Source organism: Pyrus communis, chromosome 12 (assembly GCF_963583255.1).
Source record: "Pyrus communis chromosome 12, drPyrComm1.1, whole genome shotgun sequence".
In the NCBI taxonomy this organism is placed as follows: domain Eukaryota; kingdom Viridiplantae; phylum Streptophyta; class Magnoliopsida; order Rosales; family Rosaceae; genus Pyrus; species Pyrus communis.
Genome location: NC_084814.1, coordinates 3,678,603 through 3,701,858, shown reverse-complemented (window position 1 = coordinate 3,701,858; position 23,256 = coordinate 3,678,603). Strand labels below are relative to the sequence as shown.

At 36.7% G+C, this 23,256-nt stretch overlaps 1 protein-coding gene across 1 annotated transcript; it reads right to left on the bottom strand.

The window, feature by feature from the left end:
- Positions 1–8,515: 8,515 nt before the first annotated feature.
- Positions 8,516–15,175, bottom strand: LOC137710964 (uncharacterized). Its single transcript, XM_068450138.1, has 7 exons — positions 14,532–15,175; positions 11,995–12,069; positions 11,400–11,913; positions 10,268–10,653; positions 9,330–9,556; positions 9,070–9,217; positions 8,516–8,881 (listed from the first exon to the last, which is right to left on the bottom strand). Exons 1-7 carry the CDS (start codon positions 15,054–15,056, stop codon positions 8,753–8,755), a joined length of 2,004 nt encoding a protein of 667 aa, XP_068306239.1. The 5' UTR covers positions 15,057–15,175; the 3' UTR covers positions 8,516–8,752.
- Positions 15,176–23,256: the final 8,081 nt, after the last annotated feature.

Here is a 23,256-nt window from a genome sequence, read left to right as displayed (position 1 = left end):
GCTTACAAGTTCTAAAATCAAATACCCGGAAAGTGAAAAGGATTTCAAACATACATCCCCCAGTAGCAGTAAGTATTGCAGAGTACCAAAAATATTCAAAACAAAAGCAGGAAATTAAAGAGATGCAAGTGCTTGAAACTTACCAAATGACCAGTGGTGCAACCTGCAAGAATAACGCTAAAGAAGGAATGCCTCTACTTCCGCCCTTGTCTTCCGTATCCAATCAAATTGGCTACACTGCAACTTCAAACAAGTAAACCCAATCAAATCAATGCAAAATTGCAAATTAGCCAAAAATATCAACAATTATTTTAAAATCAACATAAATGGCAAATTTAATTAGTTGGGGAAAATAGCAAAGCATCAAAACCTAAGTGCTAAAAGGTGCTAGACCACGGCTAGCGCCTAGGCGTCTAGTGGGGGCCTAGGTTTTATTTAGTGTTAATTAAATTTATTATCATAACATATAAATAAATGTCTACTTGTACTTAAGCAAATACATAATTATATTGAGATACACAAGTAATAAAATAAAATGACATAAATTATAAAGTACTAAAGGATATTGAAAATTACGACCAAACATATAATGAGTGTTCATCCAGGTATCCAACAAGCCTACTACAATTTATTGATAAAATATAATACAAAATAAAAGTTATCTATTTTCTATTCATGTGAGAGTCGTGATCTATGCAGTCTAAACGGGCACCTAGGCAACCTTTTTAATTTTTTAAACGCTTGAGGAATAATCATGGCGGTGCACTGCCTAGAGCCTGAACGGTGCTTTTTAGATCAATGATCAAAACCCAAATGAAAGCCAAACAAATATCCAGAATAATATTACACAAAAGAAGAAAATTAAATCAGGGGAGAGAGAGAGAGAGAGAGAGCTTACAATTTGAGAAGGGAGCACTTGGTTGAAGGTGAATTAGACTGAGTTTGCAGTGTGACCTGAAAAGAAGAAGAACTAAGCGAGAGAGAAGTTAAATATTTTCATGAGTTTGGTTGGCAACCGTTAGTGTGTGCAACACAAAAATAAGAAGTCCACAATCAGCCACATGCACCTCCAGCTGACATTCTGTTGCCTTTTCTCGGATGGCATGATTTGGGCTTTTTATTGTTGCAACTTCTAGGCCTAGCTGAAATTATAGTATTCAATAGGGTTAAATAAACTCGAATTGTTGAAGTCATAAAAGGTTTGGGTTTTTCAAATTATTATGTTGTTGATGCCAATGGTTTCTCTGGTGGTGTTTGGCTTTTATGGAATAATGAGGTTGTGAAACTGACTGTTGTGGCTTGCTCCTCCCAAACAATCAGTGCTGTTGTAATGGATGGCCAGATTCAGTGGATGCTAACGGTGGTGTATGCTTCTCCTTGCCCCCGGGTGAGGAGCCACTTATGGCCTTATCTTGATGGTGTTTCTGCAGCTTCTAACATGCCTTGGCTTATTGCAGGTGATTTCAATGAATTGATTCATAGTTCAGAGAAAAAGGGGGGTAGGCTTGTTAATAAAAATAGTGGTCTTGGTAATTGGAGCTCTAGGAATAGCTTGGTGGACCTTGGGTTCATTGGTGCTAAATTTACTTGGAGCAAGAAAAATGAGCATGGTGAAATCGTCTGGGAAAGACTTGATAGAGGCCTTTGCAACATAGCTTGGAGACACCTCTTCTCTGAGGCTTATGTTAGGCATCTTGCCAAAGTGAAGTCTGATCATTGCCCATTACTTATTGGCCTTCATTCCAAACATATTCCTAACCCTGATTTGAAAGCTTTCAGATTCCAAGCTATGTGGATGCTTCACCCGGAGTTTGAACCTTTTGTTAATGATACTTGGAGTAGCGCTCAAGGTGATGCTAGTTGCAAAACTATCTTTCTCTCTTCTGAGCTGCAAAGTTGGAACCACAATGTCTTTGGATGTATTTTTCAAAAGAAAAGAAGGCTTTTAGCTCGTATATGCGGAATCCAAAAGGCTCTTTGCATTAGTCATGTGCCGTATCTGTTTGACTTAGAAAAACAGCTCACCACTGAGTATAGTACTATCCTTGAGCAAGAAGAACTCTTTTGGCTTCAAAAATCAAGAAATACTTGGCTTAGGGAGGGAGATAAAAATACCAAGTTCTTCCACCTCTCTGCGGTGGTGCGAAGAAGGAAAAATAAACTTGAAGGCCTTAATAATTCTGAAGGAGTTTGGACAGAGGATAAAGAGACTTTAAAGTCGATTGTTGTCAACTATTTCAAAGATCTTTTCTCCTTTCGAATAACGACGACAACTATGGAGAATCTGCCTCAACTCTTCCCTTGTCTTATTGGTGAAGATTTATTCGTCCTAAATGGGGAAGTAACAGATGATGAGATTAAAGCTTGCATGTTTGCTATTGGTGGACTCAAGGCCCCTGGTCCTGATGGTATCCCTGCTAGATTCTATCAAAAATTTTGGCATCTCTGTGGCAAGGATGTTTGTGATATGGTTAAGGTATGTTTCAATACAACTCAACTCCCTGATAACATTAATAACACCTTCATCTCGTTGATTCCTAAAGTTGATAACCCTACAAGCATGACACAGTTGAGGCCTATTAGTCTGTGTTCTACGCTTTACAAGGTCATATCCAAAATTTTGGTGGGTAAATTGAGACCGCTTCTCCATAAACTTGTTAGCCCTACCCAAGTGAGCTTCGTCCCGGGTAGGCAAATTATTGATAATGTCATTGTTGCTCAAGAAATCCTCCATAAGTACAGAAACACCAAAGGTAAAAAAGGGTTCATTGCTTGGAAAATTGACCTTTCCAAAGCTTATGATCGTCTTCAGTGGAGTTTTATTAGAGATGTTCTTTGGGAGATTGGGCTAAGAGGAAAAATTTTGGAACTCATCATGCAATGCGTTACCACAGTCAATTACCAAGTCATTGTTAATGGTGAGCTCACTGATTCTTTCTCCCCTCAATGTGGAATCAGACAAGGAGATCCCCTTTCTTCCTATTTATTTGTGCTTTGCATGGAAAAACTATCTCATGTCATTAATGGATGCATCACTACTAAGAAATGGAAGCCAGTTAAGCTTTCTAGCAATGGGCCTCCTATCTCTCATCTCTTTTTTGCGGATGATCTTATTTTGTTTGCGGAAGCCTCCTCAACTCAAGCCAGATTATTGAAGGATTGCCTTGATATTTTTTGTGCCGTGTCTGGTCAACAGGTGAATTTTGATAAATCATGTATCTACTGCTCTCCTAATATCTCTCGAAGTAAGGCTATTGAAATTGCCAACATCTGTGGTTCTCCTCTCACTTCTGATTTAGGTCACTACTTGGGTGTTCCGTTACTGCATTCTAGAGTCACTAAAGAGACGTATGGATACATTGTGGAAAAAGTTCAACGTCGACTTTCTGCTTGGAAGAGCAATACTCTCTCTATGGCAGGTAGGCTTGTCTACCTACAATCAGTTGCCTCAGCTATTCCAATCTACTCAATGCAATCTACTCGTCTCCCAGTTTCCATTTGTGATAAAATTGATAAGTTGAACAGGAATTTCTTATGGGGTCACACTGAGGATAATTCCAAGGTTCACCTTGTTAAGTGGGAGACAGTATCCACGCCTAAATTTATGGGTGGCTTAGGCTTGAAAGATACCCATGCTATGAACCAAGCCCTCCTTGCTAAAACTGGTTAGAAACTTATGCAAAGAAACCCGGGCCTCTGGGCACAAGTTTTGAAGGGAAAATATCTCAAACACTACGACATGGTGGGTGCTTGCTCTGCTAAGTTCACTAATTGTTCTCATACTTGGCGTGGAATCCTCTTTGGTGCCCAAATCCTTCCTAATGGTATGAGATGGAGAGTCGGATCTGGAAGCCAAATCCATTTTTGGAAAGACAACTGGCTTGAGAGTGACGTACTCGAAAATTTTGCTACCATCCCTCTTTCAGCTGACATGCTTGAATGGTCCGTTGATGATTTCCTTACTGATGATGGTTGGAATGTAGAATTGTTATACTCTTGCCTTCCCCCCGATATTGTGGAACATATTTTCAGTTTACATGTTGGAAGTGCGAATCATAGGGAAGATAAGGTAATTTGGAGCCTCACCAATTCTGGAACCTTCTCAGTGAAAACTGCTTATCTCTCTCTCTTTGGCGATGATGATATCATTCCTTGGAAATGGAATTTCATTTGGAAACTCAAGCTCCCACCCAAATTAGTGACTTTTCTTTGGACTATTGGTCATGGGAAAATTCTCACCAATGTGCAGAGAGCTAGAAGAGGGTTTACTAATAACCCGTGTTGTCCAATCTGCCCTAATATTGAGGAGTCAATGGATCATATTTTCAGGTCTTGTAGGCAGTCCCCTTTCCTTTGGAATGGTGTTGGAATCCCTCCTGAAGTTGCCCATTCCTTTGCTCTTGATTTCCAGAGTTGGATGGCCATAAACCTTAGGACACACTGTTCTACCATACATGGCTTACCCTGGAACCTTATCTTTGCTTCAACTCTCTGGTATTGCTGGAAAGGGAGGAACAATCTTGTCTTCAACGATGGTCAACAACCGCCTGTCTCACCCCAGAAGTTCATTTTTCAATTTGCAAGGGATTGGTATGATGCCAACAAGTGTTCTTCTAGTAAGCCTCCTAGACAAATCATCTCAATCCATTGGATCCACCCGTCAATTGGTAGATATAAAATCAATACAGATGGGAGTTGTAATGACCCATTTAGGCACATAAGTGCTGGAGGTTTGATTCGCAATTCTGAAGGGGATTGGATTAAGGGATTTGCTGCTAATTTGGGTAGAGGAACCATCATGGAAGCTGAGCTTTGGGGTGTTTTCATGGGCCTTTCTATAGCTTGGGATGAGGGATGCAGGGATGTGATCCTTGAATGTGATTCTTGGGATGCTGTTAATTTGATCCAAAAACCTATTCTGGATTCGCACCCTCTCTTCAATCTCATTATTGACTGCAAAGAAGCCATTGGAAAAAATTGGAGATGTGAAGTCACTCATATATATAGAGAAATGAATGCCTCAGCCGATCACATGGCTGACTTGGGTCATGGGCTATCCCTAGGCCTTCATGTTTTTGTTTCTCCTCCTACCACTGCTAGTAATGTTCTAGTTTCTGATTCTATTGGCAGGGCCCTTCCTAGGGCTGTTCTTGCCTGATTTTCCTTGTTTTGTTGCCGGGCTTTGCCCTCCATTGTACCAAAAAAAAAAAATAATAATAAATAAATAAATAAACTCGAATTGCAAACCAGGTAGAACTCATTTAAAAACTCCTGGTCAAGAGTCAATTCAATCCACCTAAATAAATAGTAATTGACTGCAATGAATAGTAATTATCCAAGTTCAACTCCATCCCTATGAGCAAATACGTTGGCACCCAGCTTATTTAATCCACTCAATGAATAGCGATAGACCCCAATGAATAGTAATTGGCCAAATGCATCTCCATCCCTAAAAAATGCGCTGGCACAAACGATCTCCACCCCTTACAAAATGTGCTGGCACCCAGCCCACTTAAAATATTATTAATTTTTTTTATAAAATAAAAAAAAAAGTTTTAATTTCGGATAGGATTTTTAACCAATCTTGTCACGCCATATGTCATTATCCGAAAGTACTATTTTGTGGAAGATGGTGGTTAGGTATTTATAGAAAAAAATAATAAAGTTTTTTTTTTTGTGTTTTTAAACAATTATTAATAATTTTTTTATTAAGTTAATTAATCTAAACCGTTGGATTTGAAAAAGATTCAAATCCAACAACCTAGATGTTGACACGTGGCCAACAGTCATAATTCTGACCGTTGTGCATTTTTTTTTTCATTTTTGGGCGAAAATCGTGGACCGTTGATCTTGGGATCGGACGTCCCAAAATGCACCACGTCATTAGCCGTTGGATTTGATTTTCAAAATTTTTTGACTGTTGGAAATCCAACGGTCCAAAAAACTAGCCGTTGGAAATCCAATGGCCCATACCGAAGCACGTGGCATTCCGTCAGTTCCATCTATTGTGCTAGCACATACGGGCCCCGCCCCCTTTTTCTTGTTGGGAACGTGCAGCCACTCAAGCATGTTTCCCATGCGCTTGGCGCAAAAAAAATTCAAAACTGGCTAGTGACGTCATGTTGACACCCGCGTGACGTCACATAGGCCGGACCTTGGCTCAGCACATTTTGGGCCAGCCTAGAAGTTGGCTTGGGTTGGGCCGGAAGAGTTTTGGGGGGTGTTGGGCTGTTTTTTGTGCTTTGAGCCGACCTACCCCAATGGGGTGGAGTTGCTCTAAACTGAATTGCCTAGTCAATTCATATTAAAATATTATTATTTTTTTTTTCGAATAGGATTTTAAACCAATATTGTCATGTCATGTGTCATTATCCGAAAGTACAATTTTTGTGGATAGATTTTATTGGAGAATTTTAACCATTTCCGTAGCATCACATGTCATGATTTTGTAAGAATTTGGTGTGTTTTTGTAATTTTATCTGGTGTGTTTTTTATAAATTTATTGGATGTGTTTATGTAATTTTATTTGGTGTTTTTTTTTTAAGTTTATTTGGTGTATTTTTGTAGTTTTATTTTGTCTAAATAAACATGCTCTTAGTTTAAATAAAGTACGCTATTTAATAAATGTGAAACTACATAAAGTACTAAAAATAAATAAGAATTTACATAAAGTACTAAAAATAAATAATAAATTACATAACTTACTAAAAATAAATACGAAAGTACATAAAGTACAATAAATACGAGACTACATAAAGTACTAAAAATAAATAAGAAATTGCATAAAGTCTTAGTAGCTAGGATATGCGGTGCTAGGATCTTCGTTAGAATTCAAAGATGCTCATTCTAGAGACTAGTTCATAGTGTCACAATCTTATAGAGCCATCATTTCTTCTCTACGCATCTCCCTTTCTTAATTAAGTAGTTGTCTTTGTCTCTCATTAGTCGCATCACGTCTCTCAATAGCTGCTAAGATTACTTGCATATTTGTAGCTTTTGCCTCATCTCTAGTCGCGTCCCATGCCAAGTTCAGTTCACCTTGGTGAGCAAGTTTGTCCCTATATTTTGTAGTCATTCTTGGAAGAACTCCATTTTTTCACTACCGCCTTTTTACCTTGAGGCCTTAGTGATGGACGAGTCAGCTCTAACACTGCTTCAGGCATCCCTTTAGGCACTTCCCTTCCTGTTGGTCCAAGTCTGCTTTTGGCGAAGAGTGTAGAGGGATGTCGTGCATGACAACTTCTGGACAAGTTGATACAAGCTTTGACAACATTCCAACGTTCCCAGCGGTTGAATGATTTGTTTTTGTTGTTCTCATTGTACCAAACTTATGCTTGAAGTGCCTATAAAATACAAGAGAAGACAATTTTATAATCAAGGTAATTAATGCGGGATAAGACAATATTATAAAATGCGGGTGTAATACAAATAAATAAATAAATAAATATATTATCACATGATCCGCTAAACTTATGCCACTACTTAGATTATTGGCAGCTTGAGAAAGGGCGTTTTTCCAACAAGTAAGCAATTGGTTGAGGTTTTTTTTGCATCTCATTACCCGTAATCGGGTTATGAGTAGCTTGAACCTAGCATTCACACAACGTAACATCTTCGATGATCGTCTAATTAGCCATTTTTTTCACACAAAAGTATATGAAAATTTTGGTTGAAGGTGTCGAAAATATTAAAATGTGGTGTAAGGTGAAAGATGATGGTTAGGTATTTATAGAAAAAAAAATTTTCGTTTTATTTTTTTCTGTATTTTTTAAACAATTTTTAATATTTTTTAACAATTTTTATTAAGTTAATTAATCTAGATTGTTGGATTTCAAAAAGATTGAAATCCAACAGCCTAAAATTGGACACGTGGCAAACTGTAAGATTTCTGACATTTTCTTTATTTATTAATTTTTTTTAAGTTTTTTGTCCAAAAAACCTATACCGTTAATCTGGAAATCGAATAGTCCAGATTTTGCCACGTCACTACCTGTTAGATTTCAAACTCAACAATTTTTTATTGTTGGATTTCCAACGGTCCAGAAAACTAGTTGTTCGAAATCCAATGGCCATTGTTGCGCCACGTGACCCAAGTCTCACTTCCTATAGTGCACTCGCAGTGCGGGTCCACCCATCTGCGTGCTATCGGGAACGCGCGCCCACCAGCACGTATTTTTCACGCGTCTGGCGCAAAAAAAAAAAAAAAAAAAAATTCCTATCCGTGTCTGACGTAAGATGGGTTGGTTACTGGGTCAGTCCATTCTAGGCTGAGTAGATGGTTGGCCTCCACCGAAGCCCAGCTAATTGGATGGAGTGAAATGGGTTTTTGTTTTTTTGGGGGTTGGGGGGGGGGGGGGGGGTGGGGGGTGGGTCCGCGGGGGGCGGGGTGGGAAATTGGTTGTTGCCCAGCTCATTTGTGGAGAGGTGGACTTAATATGATAATCTCCACTAAATACATCAAACCATAAGAGGAAATCAACCACATGACCTCCCTCGAGTTCATTATCTTTTTTTGTACAAAATATCATTCATTATCTTTTTAAACGCATATACTTTGGACTAATGAGACTTATAATTTTTCTAATATTTTAAAGTAACTAAAGTTCCGTCGGCCAAAACTGACCTATTTGAGAGAAGAACAGAAAAGAGAACAGAAAAAGAAACCATGCAACATTGTGTTTGTGTTCCGTCGGCCACAATGTTTTCATTCACTCCTTTGAATAGATCGATGTAATTGTGTTTGTGTTCGTAACTATCCTTCAGTGTGTTGTTTGCAACCTTTAGGTCCGTAATGATGAGAGCCTCGCCTCACGATCTTCTTGCACAAATAGCAATAGTGGTTTTGACACGCCCAGCAGAACATGTGATTGTTATTGCCAATCTGGTCGGAAAAGTTTCTTGTTAGTCGTATTCACAGAACTTCGAAAACATAAAGGATAATTACTATACCATATGCTAGTGTGCTTGCTACGTCAAAATTTGCAAAAACGAAAAAACAAAATAAAAAAGAGAGCGACATTAGTTTCCTCAATATGTACAATCATCACTTAGGGCACATATTTGACTTACCTTGGCATTAAACTGACGACAATTGGGGCACACCTGACCATTCTGAACAAAGAGTTGAGCTTGAATCTGACCCAAAACCTGTCGTGGATTCATCTGTGCTTCCCAGTTCTGAATTTCTTCTTGCGGGAATAGTTCACATGCACCATCTCTTCAATTAAAACAAGTTAATTAGTTATACAGAAAGTAGGTATGTAAATATTCATGCATGTAGAAATCAACAATAGGAATAGCCTGTAAATACTTTAAATCGATTTAAGCACCTGAAATGATCATATCCGTCAATTTCCTTATCACAGCGGTAGCAGAAGTAGTGCCCACAGTTTTCACACACCATCTTGTTGCAGCCCCCAGTTTTGGATATTGCCATCTTACACGATGGGCATTGCTTTGCATCGCGAAGAATTTCCCTCACACTGAGAACCTCATTGATCATCTCAAGTTCTTTGCGTTTTTGATCATCCTTCAAGTGAGAGGAACTCTGACGTTCCTGCTCAATAAATTCGTTTACAGTTATTCTAAGTCTACGAAAATGTAATGAAGTTTCTAACATACAATTAAGAAACTAGATGAATTGATTTTTCTCTAGCATATTAGCATGGCAGAAAACATGCCTTCAAACCCGAATTTTTATTATGAGTAGAATAATAACCATGTATCTTAGGATAAAAATTGTTCAATATTCTTTTTTTCTCTTACGCATAATTAGATTCAAGTTGCAACAATAATCAATTGACATTGGAAAAATCAGATGAGAATAAAAATCATTAGATGCGTGCTGAACCAGAAACGAAAACAGAAATTTGTCTGTGTGAATGTGTGAAGAGGCAGAAAGCAGGGTTCTGGACCATTTAACTCAACCATTGCATATTCTTACTCAATGAACTCAAGACTACACAGATAAACTTGTATACCTTAAACTATCTGATAAAAAAAGATGGGTAGTGGTATTCACACACCCCTTTTTACCTCTCACACACCCTTGTTAAGTTTTGTCCATTGAACTTCAATTCATTCGATCTGACGCCCGAAAAATGAGAGGGGTGTCTGAGAAGTAAAAATGGATGTGGATAGCACCACCCAAAAGGATATAGTATGAACCTTCACAACCAAATATATCTTTTACCAAACGTCAGTTGATTTTACCACAAAATCCTGCTTTGATGAAATGATAAACATGATAAAGCAGTTTAAATTTTACCTGCAAGATACGAAGCTTAAGCTCTGGTGTCATACATTCAACACCCACATGCCGCCGCTCCCTGCAAAGTGTGCAAAAGCTAAAGAAGCACTTTACGCATTGGGCATGCTGGTCTTCATCCGCTATGCAGGGAGTTTCACATCTTGAGCAGTACACGACATCCGACATTGACTCTAGTGTTTTAGTCAACATTAAGGAATCCCATCGTTCAAACTCTTCATCACCAAGCAATCGTTTTAACAAACCTGGTGGGATCATACTCCCACATTTTGCATCTGGACACTGCAGTTTGTGTACGGTGCCTTCCTTGACATGTATGTCAGAATAAGTCTTCATGCATCCCCCACAGAAGAAATGCCGGCATGGTAGCCTGATAAACTCAGTGCCTAGAAAGATACATTAGTTAGTGCGATGAATAAGACCTGAAATTTTCATTTTGAATTGATAATAAACAGATGGCACAGTGATAAACCGCCTACTAAGGATGAATCAATCAAGCTAATTACAAGGGCTTTTGACACGGTAATTACAATCAATTACAAAGTAATTAAAATAAATTAAAAGGAAAAATTGGATACTGATAGATTCATCCTAAGGATGGAATACTCAAGAGATGCATTACAAGGATGTGGTTTAACACAGACACAAGAATACAAGTTTTTAATGCATAGTTATGCATGTGCAGAAATCAGAAGGAAAAGGACTAGAAAAATATCACAAGTTACCAAAAAGTTAATTTCGATTTGACTTGTGTGATTCATAAAATGTTTTGAACTGTTGATCTTACTGCTAAACTCTAAATGATTTGACTGGAAATCCCTGACATAATTGTTTGAAGAATTATTTGGCTATGTGCATGCGAACAATGATCATACTAAAGTTAACCAGAATATATGTTCGCCATATAGCATATGAAAAAGAACGTATAGTGCCATCACTATTGATTATTCTCAAACTTGAAGAAAAATTAGTGTAACTTAAAGTGAACTCGCTGAATATATGTTTTATATTCCTCGGCACAAAAGAAAAAAAAAAAGAAAAAAGAAAGAGAAACATGACAGACCAATTTAATAATAGAAGTTAATTCTATATCAAATTCAAAAGAACCTATGCCATGAAAGAATATAATTACCTGCATACTCACTGAAACAGATGCAGCACTCGTGCAAATTATTGTGAAAGTTCTCAAGTAGTTTATCATCGTTGTAACTTTTAATAAACGGAATATCAACATCTGGAGAAACACTTCCTGTAACTGCACGTCTATCTACAGCAGCCCTTACACCATAAGGACCAAGAATTATTTCTTTATCAAACCCCAGATAAGAGAGAGAAGAATTTTGAAGCCATTCCACCCATCGGTACATAACCTCCTGTCCTGATTGTCCTGTCCATATTGAATCCAGCATAGAACACAAATCGGAGATTTTACTAGAATCCAGCCACTGAACAGATATTGAAAAATAAGGTGGTAGGTGACTTGGGTATGATTTTGGTAATATACACGTCAATATAATTGGTGGAAGATGCTGGACATTGAAAGGATATGAGAAGTCATCAGAACTGTTGCTTCTGGTCTTATGATCCGATGAATTCAACTTTGTAGTAACAGCAATTTCACCAGGAGCTTCGATGTGTATATGAATCTGCATATGCACAGGTGTCATATGAATTTCTTTCAAATAAATAATTAAAGGAACTCTTAAAATCATGGATTATTGCCAAACCTGACATGATCGAAGGTCTCCTTGTCTTTCAAAAATGCAAAAATGGTCTCCATAAATGGACTCCATAGCGAGCAACTGCCAAAAACATAATGATGAGAAAAAGTGCCAAAGAAAAAGAGCAATTGCACGCTGAACAAATTAGAAAAAGTAACATAAAGGAGGCTCGAAATGCTACTACATGCGAGGACCAAATTATATATCTCACATATAAACAGAGTCACATCCATCACCCTATCATTCATTGTTATGTTTCACTTTCAAACAATTCCTTTTCTCTAGCTTCAGTCCCTCCCTATAATGTTTATGTAGCAAAAAGTTAGGCATATTAAAAAATGTGTGAGCACCAAATTATACCGATCCATCACACCCCGAAACTGAGGGTGACTTATGGGGAGTTTTATAACAAATAAAAAGAAAACTTTGTGGTAGACCAAATCATGTAGAATTACCAGATCACTTGTACGAGTAAAAATGATAAAGATGAATTGAATCCTAGAAAGTAAAACAATAGAATGATTACATGTCGGATAACAGTTGTAAGAAAAAAAATTAAAAGTAAATGCATATGCTTATATAGACCAGCCAAAAGAAATTAAACCGATTTATAATTATGTTTAAAGCTTTCACATCACAAGAGATAGCACTAAAAAGCATACGCTTAAAACAAATGGTTCACAATCACGAGACAACACTTTTGACACTCATTGTGACACACTGTTTAAATCATTAGATTGAAGCTTTCAATGGCTAGGCTTGTATCTAGATTATATTTTACTAGTTTGTTTTATTAACAGCAACTATTAAACATAGAAATGAATAAAATGTTTCAAACTTCTTTGATTATTTATACTCTCTTCTCCCTCTTCACTATGAATCATACTCGTCTCTCTCCTTCCACCCCTCAAAAACTTCATCTTCTTCTTTCTTGGCATACTGAGTACTGATTCTCAACTATCTTCTCCAATGCCTTTGTAGATATAATTAATTTTCTTTTTTTTTTCTTGACAATTCATTTCAAATCTGGGGACGAGGAATGCATAAAGACACATAAGGCATCCAAATTAAAAGTCGATCATAAATTTTCAAAAAACTTCATGAGTAAAAGAAATTTATACCAGAACTAAATCCTAACCTATACTAGGTGCATATATGGAATTAGTACTGAAGCAACTGTTGAATGGCATATAAATGAAAAATTCAAAGCTCGTGCGAGATTAACATTATTTAACTCGAATATTTCTGTCTCCATAGTCCATACAGCATACATGCTAGATTAAAATTACCTTATTCAATATTCTCTTTAACTGCGCCTGTGTAAGTTTATCTTACGTTACCGGTCCCAAGCCCGGATAAAGGAGGAGGGGGTGGACGTCAGGTAGTCGACAGCCGGCACTCCAAGGTTACGTCGAATCCTTATGATAATGAATCCTGAACTCAATATTCTCTTTGGTTTTTAACTCTTTTCTAGGTTCCTAAAGTTTGTTATGAGATGAATATAAATCCCAACCTTTCAAGATGAAACAAACCTCAAGAATATTTTTTTGGTAAGTGAATAATATGTCACCAATAAAGAACATGCAAAAGCCTGTTACAAATAACCACGATAACATCATAGACTCAATAGTTTTCTTTCAGACTGAAGATGCTCTCCGGTAATTTTAAAAGTTCACGGTTATTTGTTTTTAACATTCCCCAATTCTATTTCTATCACTATTTTTTTGCTCCCTCTGATGTTCCCAATTCTATTTCTTGTTCAAACTTAAAACAATAGAAGGGACTGTATATAATAGAAACTCAGATATGACAAAATGAACCAATGTAATGGTATGGTTTTCACTATACCAAAACTAATACTAATTCAGTTCAAGCAAAGCCAAAGTGACAAATCAAATATAACTATCCAATTATCCATTAACTATTTTTCAAATCTGGAAACGACAACAAAAGCTCTTCCTAGGGGAATTCACTATTTATTCTATTCTTTCTCTGAAATTCACTATATAAATATTTATATTGTTTGAGACACAAGAAAAACTGAAGTGCTTCCATGGTCAATTTTACTGAATAATTTTCCATCCCCATTGATTTGATTTTCCATAAACCCAGGTAGATAAAACCAAAACACTTGCCCTGTACAACCTTTGTCCAGAAATGTCAAGACTCAAGAGCATGCTTTGCAAATAACTATGACTTGTGACTCGAAGAGAGGGCTGATAAGCGTAAGCAGGGAATCAAATTGCTCAGATTTTACTTTAAGAAAATAAGCAATGATGCAGAGATAAATACCAAGTGAACTTCAAATTTTAATACATGAGGTATCATCTAATAGACTAATATCCAACTAATGTGTGAGTCTTATTTGATACCACCAGCACGGTGGCACCGGGGAAATTCTCATGATTTCAGCACACTACAGCTAAATAAGTAAGCCTGAATTGAAATCCAAGCTACACTAATTAAATTATACTTAAAAATGGTGGCAACAATTAAAGCTAGCATCAACGAGAAAGTAAAAAAACTTGAAGGTCTCATATTACCTCATCCGCCTGAGCCTGATCAGTGATCCTTAGCTGCTCGTCCGACAACTCGGGCTCTTGGACACCCAGCTGCAACTCTTCCAATCTACTCACCACATCATAATCATCATCCTCATGAGATTTTCTGGACTCCGACGCCCCAACGTCTTCCCCCGCAACACCAACACCAATAGCGATTCTCTCTTTTTCTTCTTCTTCTTCTTCCTTTTCTTCATGTTCTTCTTGCTGCCCAGTTGCTGTCTCGACAATACGCCCAGACCCCACTTGATCGTTGGAAGAGCCCACCTCAGATTTCTTCACAAACTGCTGTTTGACCAGCGGGCCACGCCGATTCCGTGAAACCCAATTGGGATTTCTGGGCTTCTTTGGGTTTGGGATAAAATTTCGGGGTTTAGAGTGGCTTGTGGAGGCGGTGGGTTCAACCCTCTCTGGCTGGGAAGAGGAGCAAGGAAGTGAAGGTGAGTCAGGACCGTTGCGAGGTCGGAGCTTTTGTTTTCCACCTCCTCCTCCTCTGTCCTTTCCCATGGCAGATTCGCAATTAGTCTACCGGGGTCGAGGAAGAGAGAGACAGAAGAGGAACGGCGGAGGTGTCGTGGGAAGGGGAAATTGAGGTGTGGGTTTCTGTGCTTTCTTTATATGGATAGGGGGACTTTCAGTGCGCTAAACAAGGACACATTGACTAAGAATAGAATCCTCTCCAGATCCTTTTGGATCAATCAATCGTGTCCGTTCATCTTATATCGTGCGATTAGAAATTATTTTAAATTTTAAATTTTAAATTAATTAAAAATAGTACATAATAAAAACTGACCGCACGATATACGATAAATGAACAAAATTGATTGATTACCAGGATTTCCGTAAACAGGATCCAGAGAATATCATTTTCCCATAAACTATAAGCCTGTCAATTTATATAATAACATAGAATGTATCATTTTATTTTGAAACACATAAAAAATATTATCTAATAAAGATTGCATATCTCACTAAGCTAAAACCTATATTAACAAATATCATACCGTTCCATATGGATCCATTACCTATTTAAAGGGTGTACATTAATAATAGAGATAGAACCCATAACTTCTGACACGAAAAACGTCCTAGCTCCAGAATGCTATTGTCATATTCCTTTAATTATCTTAATGGTCTTAAAAAGTATTAATGAAAGGACTTCAAATCTTTAATGTTTTGTTTTTTAACAAATGATATTATCTAAATAAAGGAGAGGGGGTGGACTTAGCCTCACAATGGGCTAACAATAATACGGTTCAAATTCGCCTTTTGCAAAACTTACTACTGAAGAGGAATACCACCAGACTGTAATACTAAGTGGCTCAAAACTTTTAAGCTTTAACAAAAAATAACCTAATAGTTTTATTTAACGGTAAGGACAAACGATAGTATATACACAGTTTTTTAGCCAAAATGGTCTTTGAGATTTACATAACTCCTCACTTTGGTGCCTGAGATTTGAAATCAATAGAAGTAACTCCTGAGTTTGTCCACCATAAAAAAATCTTCATTAAATAAGGTTAAAATGATAAAAAATACCCTTAATTTTTGTCAAATCATTTGGCCCATTGTTTATTAATTTGATGGTATTTTTGTCATTTTGGTCCTTATTTAATATAAATTTTCATTGAAGGACCAAAATGATGGATAGTAGACAAACTCAAGGACCACTTCTATTGATTTCAAATCTCAGGGACCAAAGTGATGAGTTATGCAAATCTCAATAACCATTTTGGTTAAAAAGCCTATCTCCACTAAGAGGGAGGATGTGAGTTTAGCCTTATAAGGGACTAGCAATAATGTGGTTTAAATTAGCCTTTGATAAGAATCAAATTTAAAACCTTTCACTTATAAGTGAAGATGAATAATACTAAATCGTAGTACTAAGTAATTTAAAACTTGAAGGTTTAACAAAAACAATCTAATAATTTTATTTAATAGTAAGGACAAAGGGAAGATAAAAAGACAAACAAGGCGGCGTGCACAACGTCAACCAACCTTTTTGTGAGTTGATGATTACACTTTGTTATATTCAAAACAAAACCATAGCTTGGGACCACTGTTTTTGTTCCTTTTTGTAATTGTATATAATTTTCTTTTTTCTTTTTGTAATCGTACGTAACTTTCCTATACGTCATCTTTAAGATAAATGAACAAAATTGATTGATTACCAGGATTCCGTAAACAGGATCTAGAGAATATCATTTTCTCATAAACTATAAGCCTGTCAATTTATATAATAACATATAATGCATCATTCTATTTTGAAACACATTAAAAAATCTTATCTAATAAAGATTGTATATCTCACTAAGCTAAAACCTATATTAACAAATATCATACCGTTCCATATGGATCCATTACCTATTTAAAGGGTGTACATTAATAATAGAGATAGAACCCATAACTTCTGACACGAAAAACGTCCTAGCTCCAGAATGCTATTGTCATATTCCTTTAATTATCTTAATGGTCCTAAAAAGTATCAATGAAAGGACTTCAAATCTTTAATGTTTTGTTTTTTAACAAACGATATTATCTACAATAAAGGAAAGGGGGTGGGCTTAGCCTCACAATGGGCTAACAATAATAAGGTTCAAATTCGCCTTTTGCAAAACTTACTACTGAAGAAGAATACCACCAGATTGTAATACTAAGTGGCTCAAAACTTTTAAGTTTTAACAATAAATAACCTAATAGTTTTATTTAATGATAAGGGCAAGCGATAGTATATACACAGTTTTTTAGCCAAAATGGTATTTGAGATTTACATAACTCCTTACTTTGGTGCCTAAGATTTGAAATCAATAGAAGTAACTCCTGAGTTTGTCCACCATAAAAAAATCTTCATTAAATAAGGCTAAAATGATAAAAATACCCTTAATTTTTGTCAAATCATTTGGCCCATTGTTTATTAATTTGATGGTATTTTTATCATTTTGGTCCTTATTTAATATAAATTTTCATTGAAGAACCAAAATGATTGATAGTGGACAAACTCAATGACCACTTCTATTGATTTCAAATCTCAGGGACCAAAGTGATGAGTTATGCAAATCTCAATGACCATTTTGGCTAAAAAGCCTATCTACACTAAGGGGGAGGATGTGAGTTTAGTCTCACAATGGGCTAGCAATAATGTGGTTCAAATTAGCCTCTGATAAGAATCAAACTTAAAAACTTTTACTTATAAGTGAAGATGAATAATACTAGATTGTAGTACAAAGTGACTTAAAACTTTAAGTTTTAACAAAAATAATCTAATAATTTTATTTAATGGTAAGGACAAAGAAAAGATTAAAAGACAAACAAGGCGGCGTACACGACGTCAACCAGCCTTTTCGTGAGTTGATTACACTTTGTTATATTCATAGCAAAACCATAGCTTGGGACCACTGTTTTTGTTCCTTTTTGTAATTGTATATAATTTTCTTTTTTCTTTTTGTAATCGTACATAACTTTCCTATACGTCATCTTTAAGATTATGATGGATGACATATATAATTTTCTTTACGTCATCTTTTCTTTTTTGTAATTGTTATAATTTTTGTTTTTTAATTTTGAACTTTTTAGTGTAAAAGTTGTGGGAATGAATGTCCATATGTTTTAGTTAAAGATGAAAAGTGAGGAAAACTTAAGAATAGTAGCATTGTTGTTGTTGTATGATGTTTTTCAAAATGCACTCATTTCACTTTTATAATTCTTCACGGATATGGCTTTATATAAGGAGCATTCCTTGTATGATCACAACACACAACATAAAAGAAAAGAAGTGAAAGCAATAAGATCAATATCTCTTCCTTCCCTTATTCACTTGCAATCCTTTTGTGTTATAGTTACGAAACTAAACAGTGTAATACATTGTACATGTTTCGCTCTTGTCTCTAGCAAATGTTATCTCTTTAACTTTTGCCTATTTATAACACGTTATCAGCACGACTCTCTAGCCTTAACCAGTTCCTATTTCTCTTCATCGAAAAATGCTTCCTCCAAGGATTTTATTGTTCTTCTTCCTTCTCTACCTCATATGCTTGATGTACCCTTGCCAAGATTTTCTAGCACTATGCCTTCTCCTAGTTCTCAATCTAACAATTACTTATATTTTTTATTTCTTATTTGGTGTAGCTTCTGATTACTAACCCAGTGCTTATTTATGTTAATTTTACTTCGTTTTAGATGGTGTGGTACAATTGCCCATCTTTGAACAACAGATTTAACTTTTATTGCAATTTTAGGTGGTGCGGTATAATCGTCCACCCTCCACTACATATTTAAATTTTCCTATTGTTTGAGTGGTGCGGCATAATCGCCCATCCTACGCCATATTATTTCAATGAGAGTGGTGCGGTACAATCACATTCCTCGTTAATTGTGTAAATCTTGAGCATGAAGTTTCGAGTGCTTATCATATTGGCCTGAATGTCAAAATGAGAAATTTGTAAGAACCATAAATTCTAACACTACATTCCTCCATAATACATACTATTGCAAGTTCTTACACATCTTATTTTTCTTTTAGAAACAGAAAATGGCAAACTTGGCAAAACTTGATTTTGTTGCCCTTGATATTACTGAGAAAAACTACCTCATATGGGTAGTGGATGCCAAGATCCATTTGACGGCAAGAAACCTTAGAGACACCATCAAGGAGGGAAACAATGCATCATCTCAAGATTGGGCGAAGGTCATGATCTTGATTCGTCGCTACCTTGATGAAGGATGGAAGAGCGAGTACCTAACAGTTGAAGATCCTTTAGTTATCTGAAAGGTATTTTGAAATATATACAATCACCAGAAAACTGTCATTCTCCCAAGGACTTGTTATGAGTGGACACACTTGAGAATCCAGGATTTCAAGACGGTTGCTAAGTATAACTTTGAATGTTCAGAATTAGCTCCCAGATCAAACTTTGTGGGGAGAATATCACTGAGGAAGATATGTTGTAAAAAACTTTCAACACCTTTCATGCTTCCAACATACTCCTGCAGCAGCCCTATAGAGAGCGAGACTTTACCGAGTATAACTAGCTAATATTAGTGCTCTTCGTGGCTGAATAGAACAATGAGCTCCTGATAAAAAATCATCAGTCCCAACCTACTGGATCGACGCTATTCCTAGAAGTGAATGCTGATTCCCTTGAAGTGAACATCACATCCTCTTATGGCAATAATTACAAACGAGGATGTGGCCACAGGTGAGACCGGTGGAATGGGAAATATAAGAATCATGGTGTCCAGTTTTACAACCAAGGTCCAAGGCATAATTCAAGCCCAAGCTTCATAAATGTAAATTGCCATAAGGGTAAAGCTCATATGAATAGCTGTAATATCCCCACAAAATTTTAGGTGGTGATTATGAGTAGATTTCTTGTGGCCATTAAAAGTTCTCTTACTTTTGAGACCAAGCCATGGCTTGAAAATAAAAAAAAAAACAAAAAGGAAAAGCTGACGTTAGAAAAAGAGGATGGGGTTTCTAGAAAACCCCTCAATTAGCTGCTTCCCCTTCCAGCCGAAAAAAATGAAAGGGTCATCCCTTTTTAGCTCTTAACTTGTCAAAAAAGGAAATCTAAGGAAGAGGAGTTGGTTTTCTTTGCTTGTGAAGACTAGAACAAGTGAGGGTCTTTCCCTTGTCTCCATTTAAGGTGTCTATTTCTTACCTTTGGGATCTATTTGATTTTTTTGTTTTTGGTTTGTTAACCCAGGAATTGGTTTGGGTGGGAGTAGGAATCATGAAGGTATCATAATTCATGTTATAGTTTTAAAGTTGAGCACCAAGTGTTTGATCTTGAATTAGGGTATGTTGTTTGGTATTTGTATAAGTGGTGTGTGATGGTTTTTCTTACTTATAGAAGGAAGAGAAGGACAAGGGGACTACGGAACAAGTCGACGAACACCTTGGAAGTTGAATGTCAAGAAATTTAGTTTGAGGTAGGGGTGCTTTAACCATAAAAATATTTTGATTTTTCAAATTGTGAAAGTAGATGAAAAGTAGTATCATACCTGTGCAAATGTGAATGTTGAGAAATGTATGAATGGGCACAATGACCCATGAAGTTGTTTGATTATGGGCACAATGACCCAAGGTTCCCCGGGCAAAGCTCTATGTGTGGGGGCTGTGAGAATGAGTTACGAAAGTGATAAATACATGTGATATGAATATTGGTCAAGTATATTACGGTTCTTTCCAATCTGTTTGTCACTTGTTTGGGATAAAAGAAAATCTTTATGATTTGTTGTGCTAGTGATTCTTTAAATGGTAATGGCTTTGTTATCTTCATGACAAAAGAGGTGACTTTGAACTTGTGTGTTGTACCATTGTTATCAAGCTACTGATGCTCCAAAATCTTTGTTTTCTCTCATATGTTATTTTCCAGAAACTTTTGAGCATATTTCAGATTTGTTGGATTACGTAGTTGTGAATATAAGTGGTTTTGAATCACTCTTACTACTTTCGGCATGCGTTAGAAATTTTAAATGACTACGAACTTACCCCTCCTGGGCATTTTATGCTCACCCCGTTTTTCCTAAACATGTACTTTCAGTTGTGTAGGGTTGACTAGCTGAGTTTCAAGTGGCATCTCTAGTGTGGGCTAGTTGAAGAGAGTCCAGGAGTACATATCTTTTAGGTGAGCTGCCAAAGTGTTGTATAGTTAGTCTCTGTTTGTAATCGATCCTTTTGTTGTGTAGCAGACTAAGTTGTTGTAGATCTCAGTGGGTTAGAGTCTCTACTTACCTGGGCTATGAGAACCATGTATATATAATACTACTCATCTTTTGGCTTGTATAGTTTTTTTTTGGACTGGTGTTAAAGATATATTCCGCTACCTTAAAGGTATAACGGATCTGGACTTGTTCTACCTCTATGGATCCTCGAGTGATGCTGTACCCCCTTATCTCGAGTCAATTCTTGCCTTGTTGGTTATGCTGACGTAGGATACTTATCTGATCCACATAAGGCGCGTTCTCAAATGGGTTATATCTTTACCGTTGGAGGCACCACAATCTCTTGGAGGTCAACTAAATAGACCTTAGTTGCCACTTCGTCTAACCATGCTGAAATTCTTGCCTTACACCAAGTAACTTGGGAATGCTTTTGGTTAAGAGCAATTGTGCGCCATATTCGAAGCTCCTACGATCTTTACCCTATCGTTGCCATCCCGACGACAATCTAATAAGACAACATAACATGCATCAAACAGCAAGGAGACAACACCAAGCACATTGCGCCGAAGTTCTTTTTCTCACATCAACAACCAGAGCATCAGAAGATTGAAGTCACGCAAATCCATTCACAAGATAATCTGGCCAACCTCTTCACTAAATTAGTACTGAAGGCGACGTTTCAGAAGCTTGTTCAAGGGATTGGTATGTGTAAACTTTCTGAGTTGTAACATTGTTGGTTCTCTTTGGAATTGTGTAATGCTCAGGGGGAGTATCATGAAGTATTCTTGCTTGATCTTAATGTACTCTTTTTCCCTATGACTAGGAGCATTTTTCCCATTGAGTTTTTTCTACCTAACGAGGTTTTGACGAGGCGCCCATCTTGGGTTGATCATAGCTATGATGACGTCTCGTAGACGTTTCATTTGACTTTGCATTACTCACACATTTTTCCTTAGATTATAGATTTTGTCCCTACTCGGGTTTTTACCATAGCCATAGGGTTTTTTGTGAGACTTACTGCCTTATGCAAGTTCCTACCTTATTTGAGACTAGCGTGTTCCCAGATTCAGTGCCGAAGAGTCAACTTCCTCAACTCTACATGATGCCGAATCTACTTGAGTATTTACACACTCAAAGGGGAGTGTTATAAACTTTTTATTTAAGTGTGATTGTGTGAATCCTAGATTAGATTTTATTCTAGTTATTCTTTACTATTAGGACTTGTATTCCTTGGAGGAGAAAGATTTTTTTCCTCCCTTATTACTATAAATAAAGGCACTGCGTAGGGGGAATAACATATCCTCTACACAACCCTACAAACACATCTCTCTCTATATTTTCTCTGTGTCATTGGCCCCCTCTCTTTGTCAGTTAAATATAGGCCACAACAATAAAATATTTGTTTAGTTGTATTTCCTAATGTAGCAAAGAGGCAAGAGCGTAAACTTCAAAAACATACATATAGTTGGAATTAGGGAAACCAACAGTTCGATTAGTCCTAAGTAATCAAACAAAAAGCCGACTTAATTACTCCAAAAACGTGCCTTAAGTTGTTGAGTATATGACCATCCAATTAACACCTTGAGATTGTCAGAAAATACAATAGGAGAAGGCCACTTCTAGTAAGTAGTAACTCATCTTATCTCTTAAAAGATGCTTATTTGTTGCTAAGTAAATCTATCACATCTCTTAAACAATGTTAATTAACTTAATTTTATTGATATTTGCAAGTGATTAGATTAAGAACTTGGAAGTGAGGATTTTCAATTTTTCCAAGAAGGTGATTGGAGGAAACTGAGTTTTATTGTGTAGCTTGTAAAAGGGGGAAGAAAGGTCGAATCTTTAGGTATGCAGATGGTGTTCGGGACTCTGGGTAGCCTCGGAGATGGGTTGATGACGCCGCTGACTATGCTCGTTCTCAGCCGTGTGATCAACGAGTATGGAGGTGCTACTCTTACTTTCTCCAATGAAGTTGTGGACAAGGCATGTGGGATTACAAAATGTAATGAACTTTGGCTATAACTTTTTACTTATTTGGCTAACA

Coding starts and splice junctions, on each gene's coding strand:
- LOC137710964 (XM_068450138.1), bottom strand. CDS start 15,056: ATGGGAAAGGACAGAGGAGGAGGAGGTGGAAAACAAAAGCTCCGACCT. Junction 12,070..14,531: donor ATCAGGCTCAGGCGGATGAG/GTAATATGAGAC, acceptor TGTTTTTGGCAG/TTGCTCGCTATGGAGTCCAT. Junction 11,914..11,994: donor GAGACCTTCGATCATGTCAG/GTTTGGCAATAA, acceptor GTGCATATGCAG/ATTCATATACACATCGAAGC.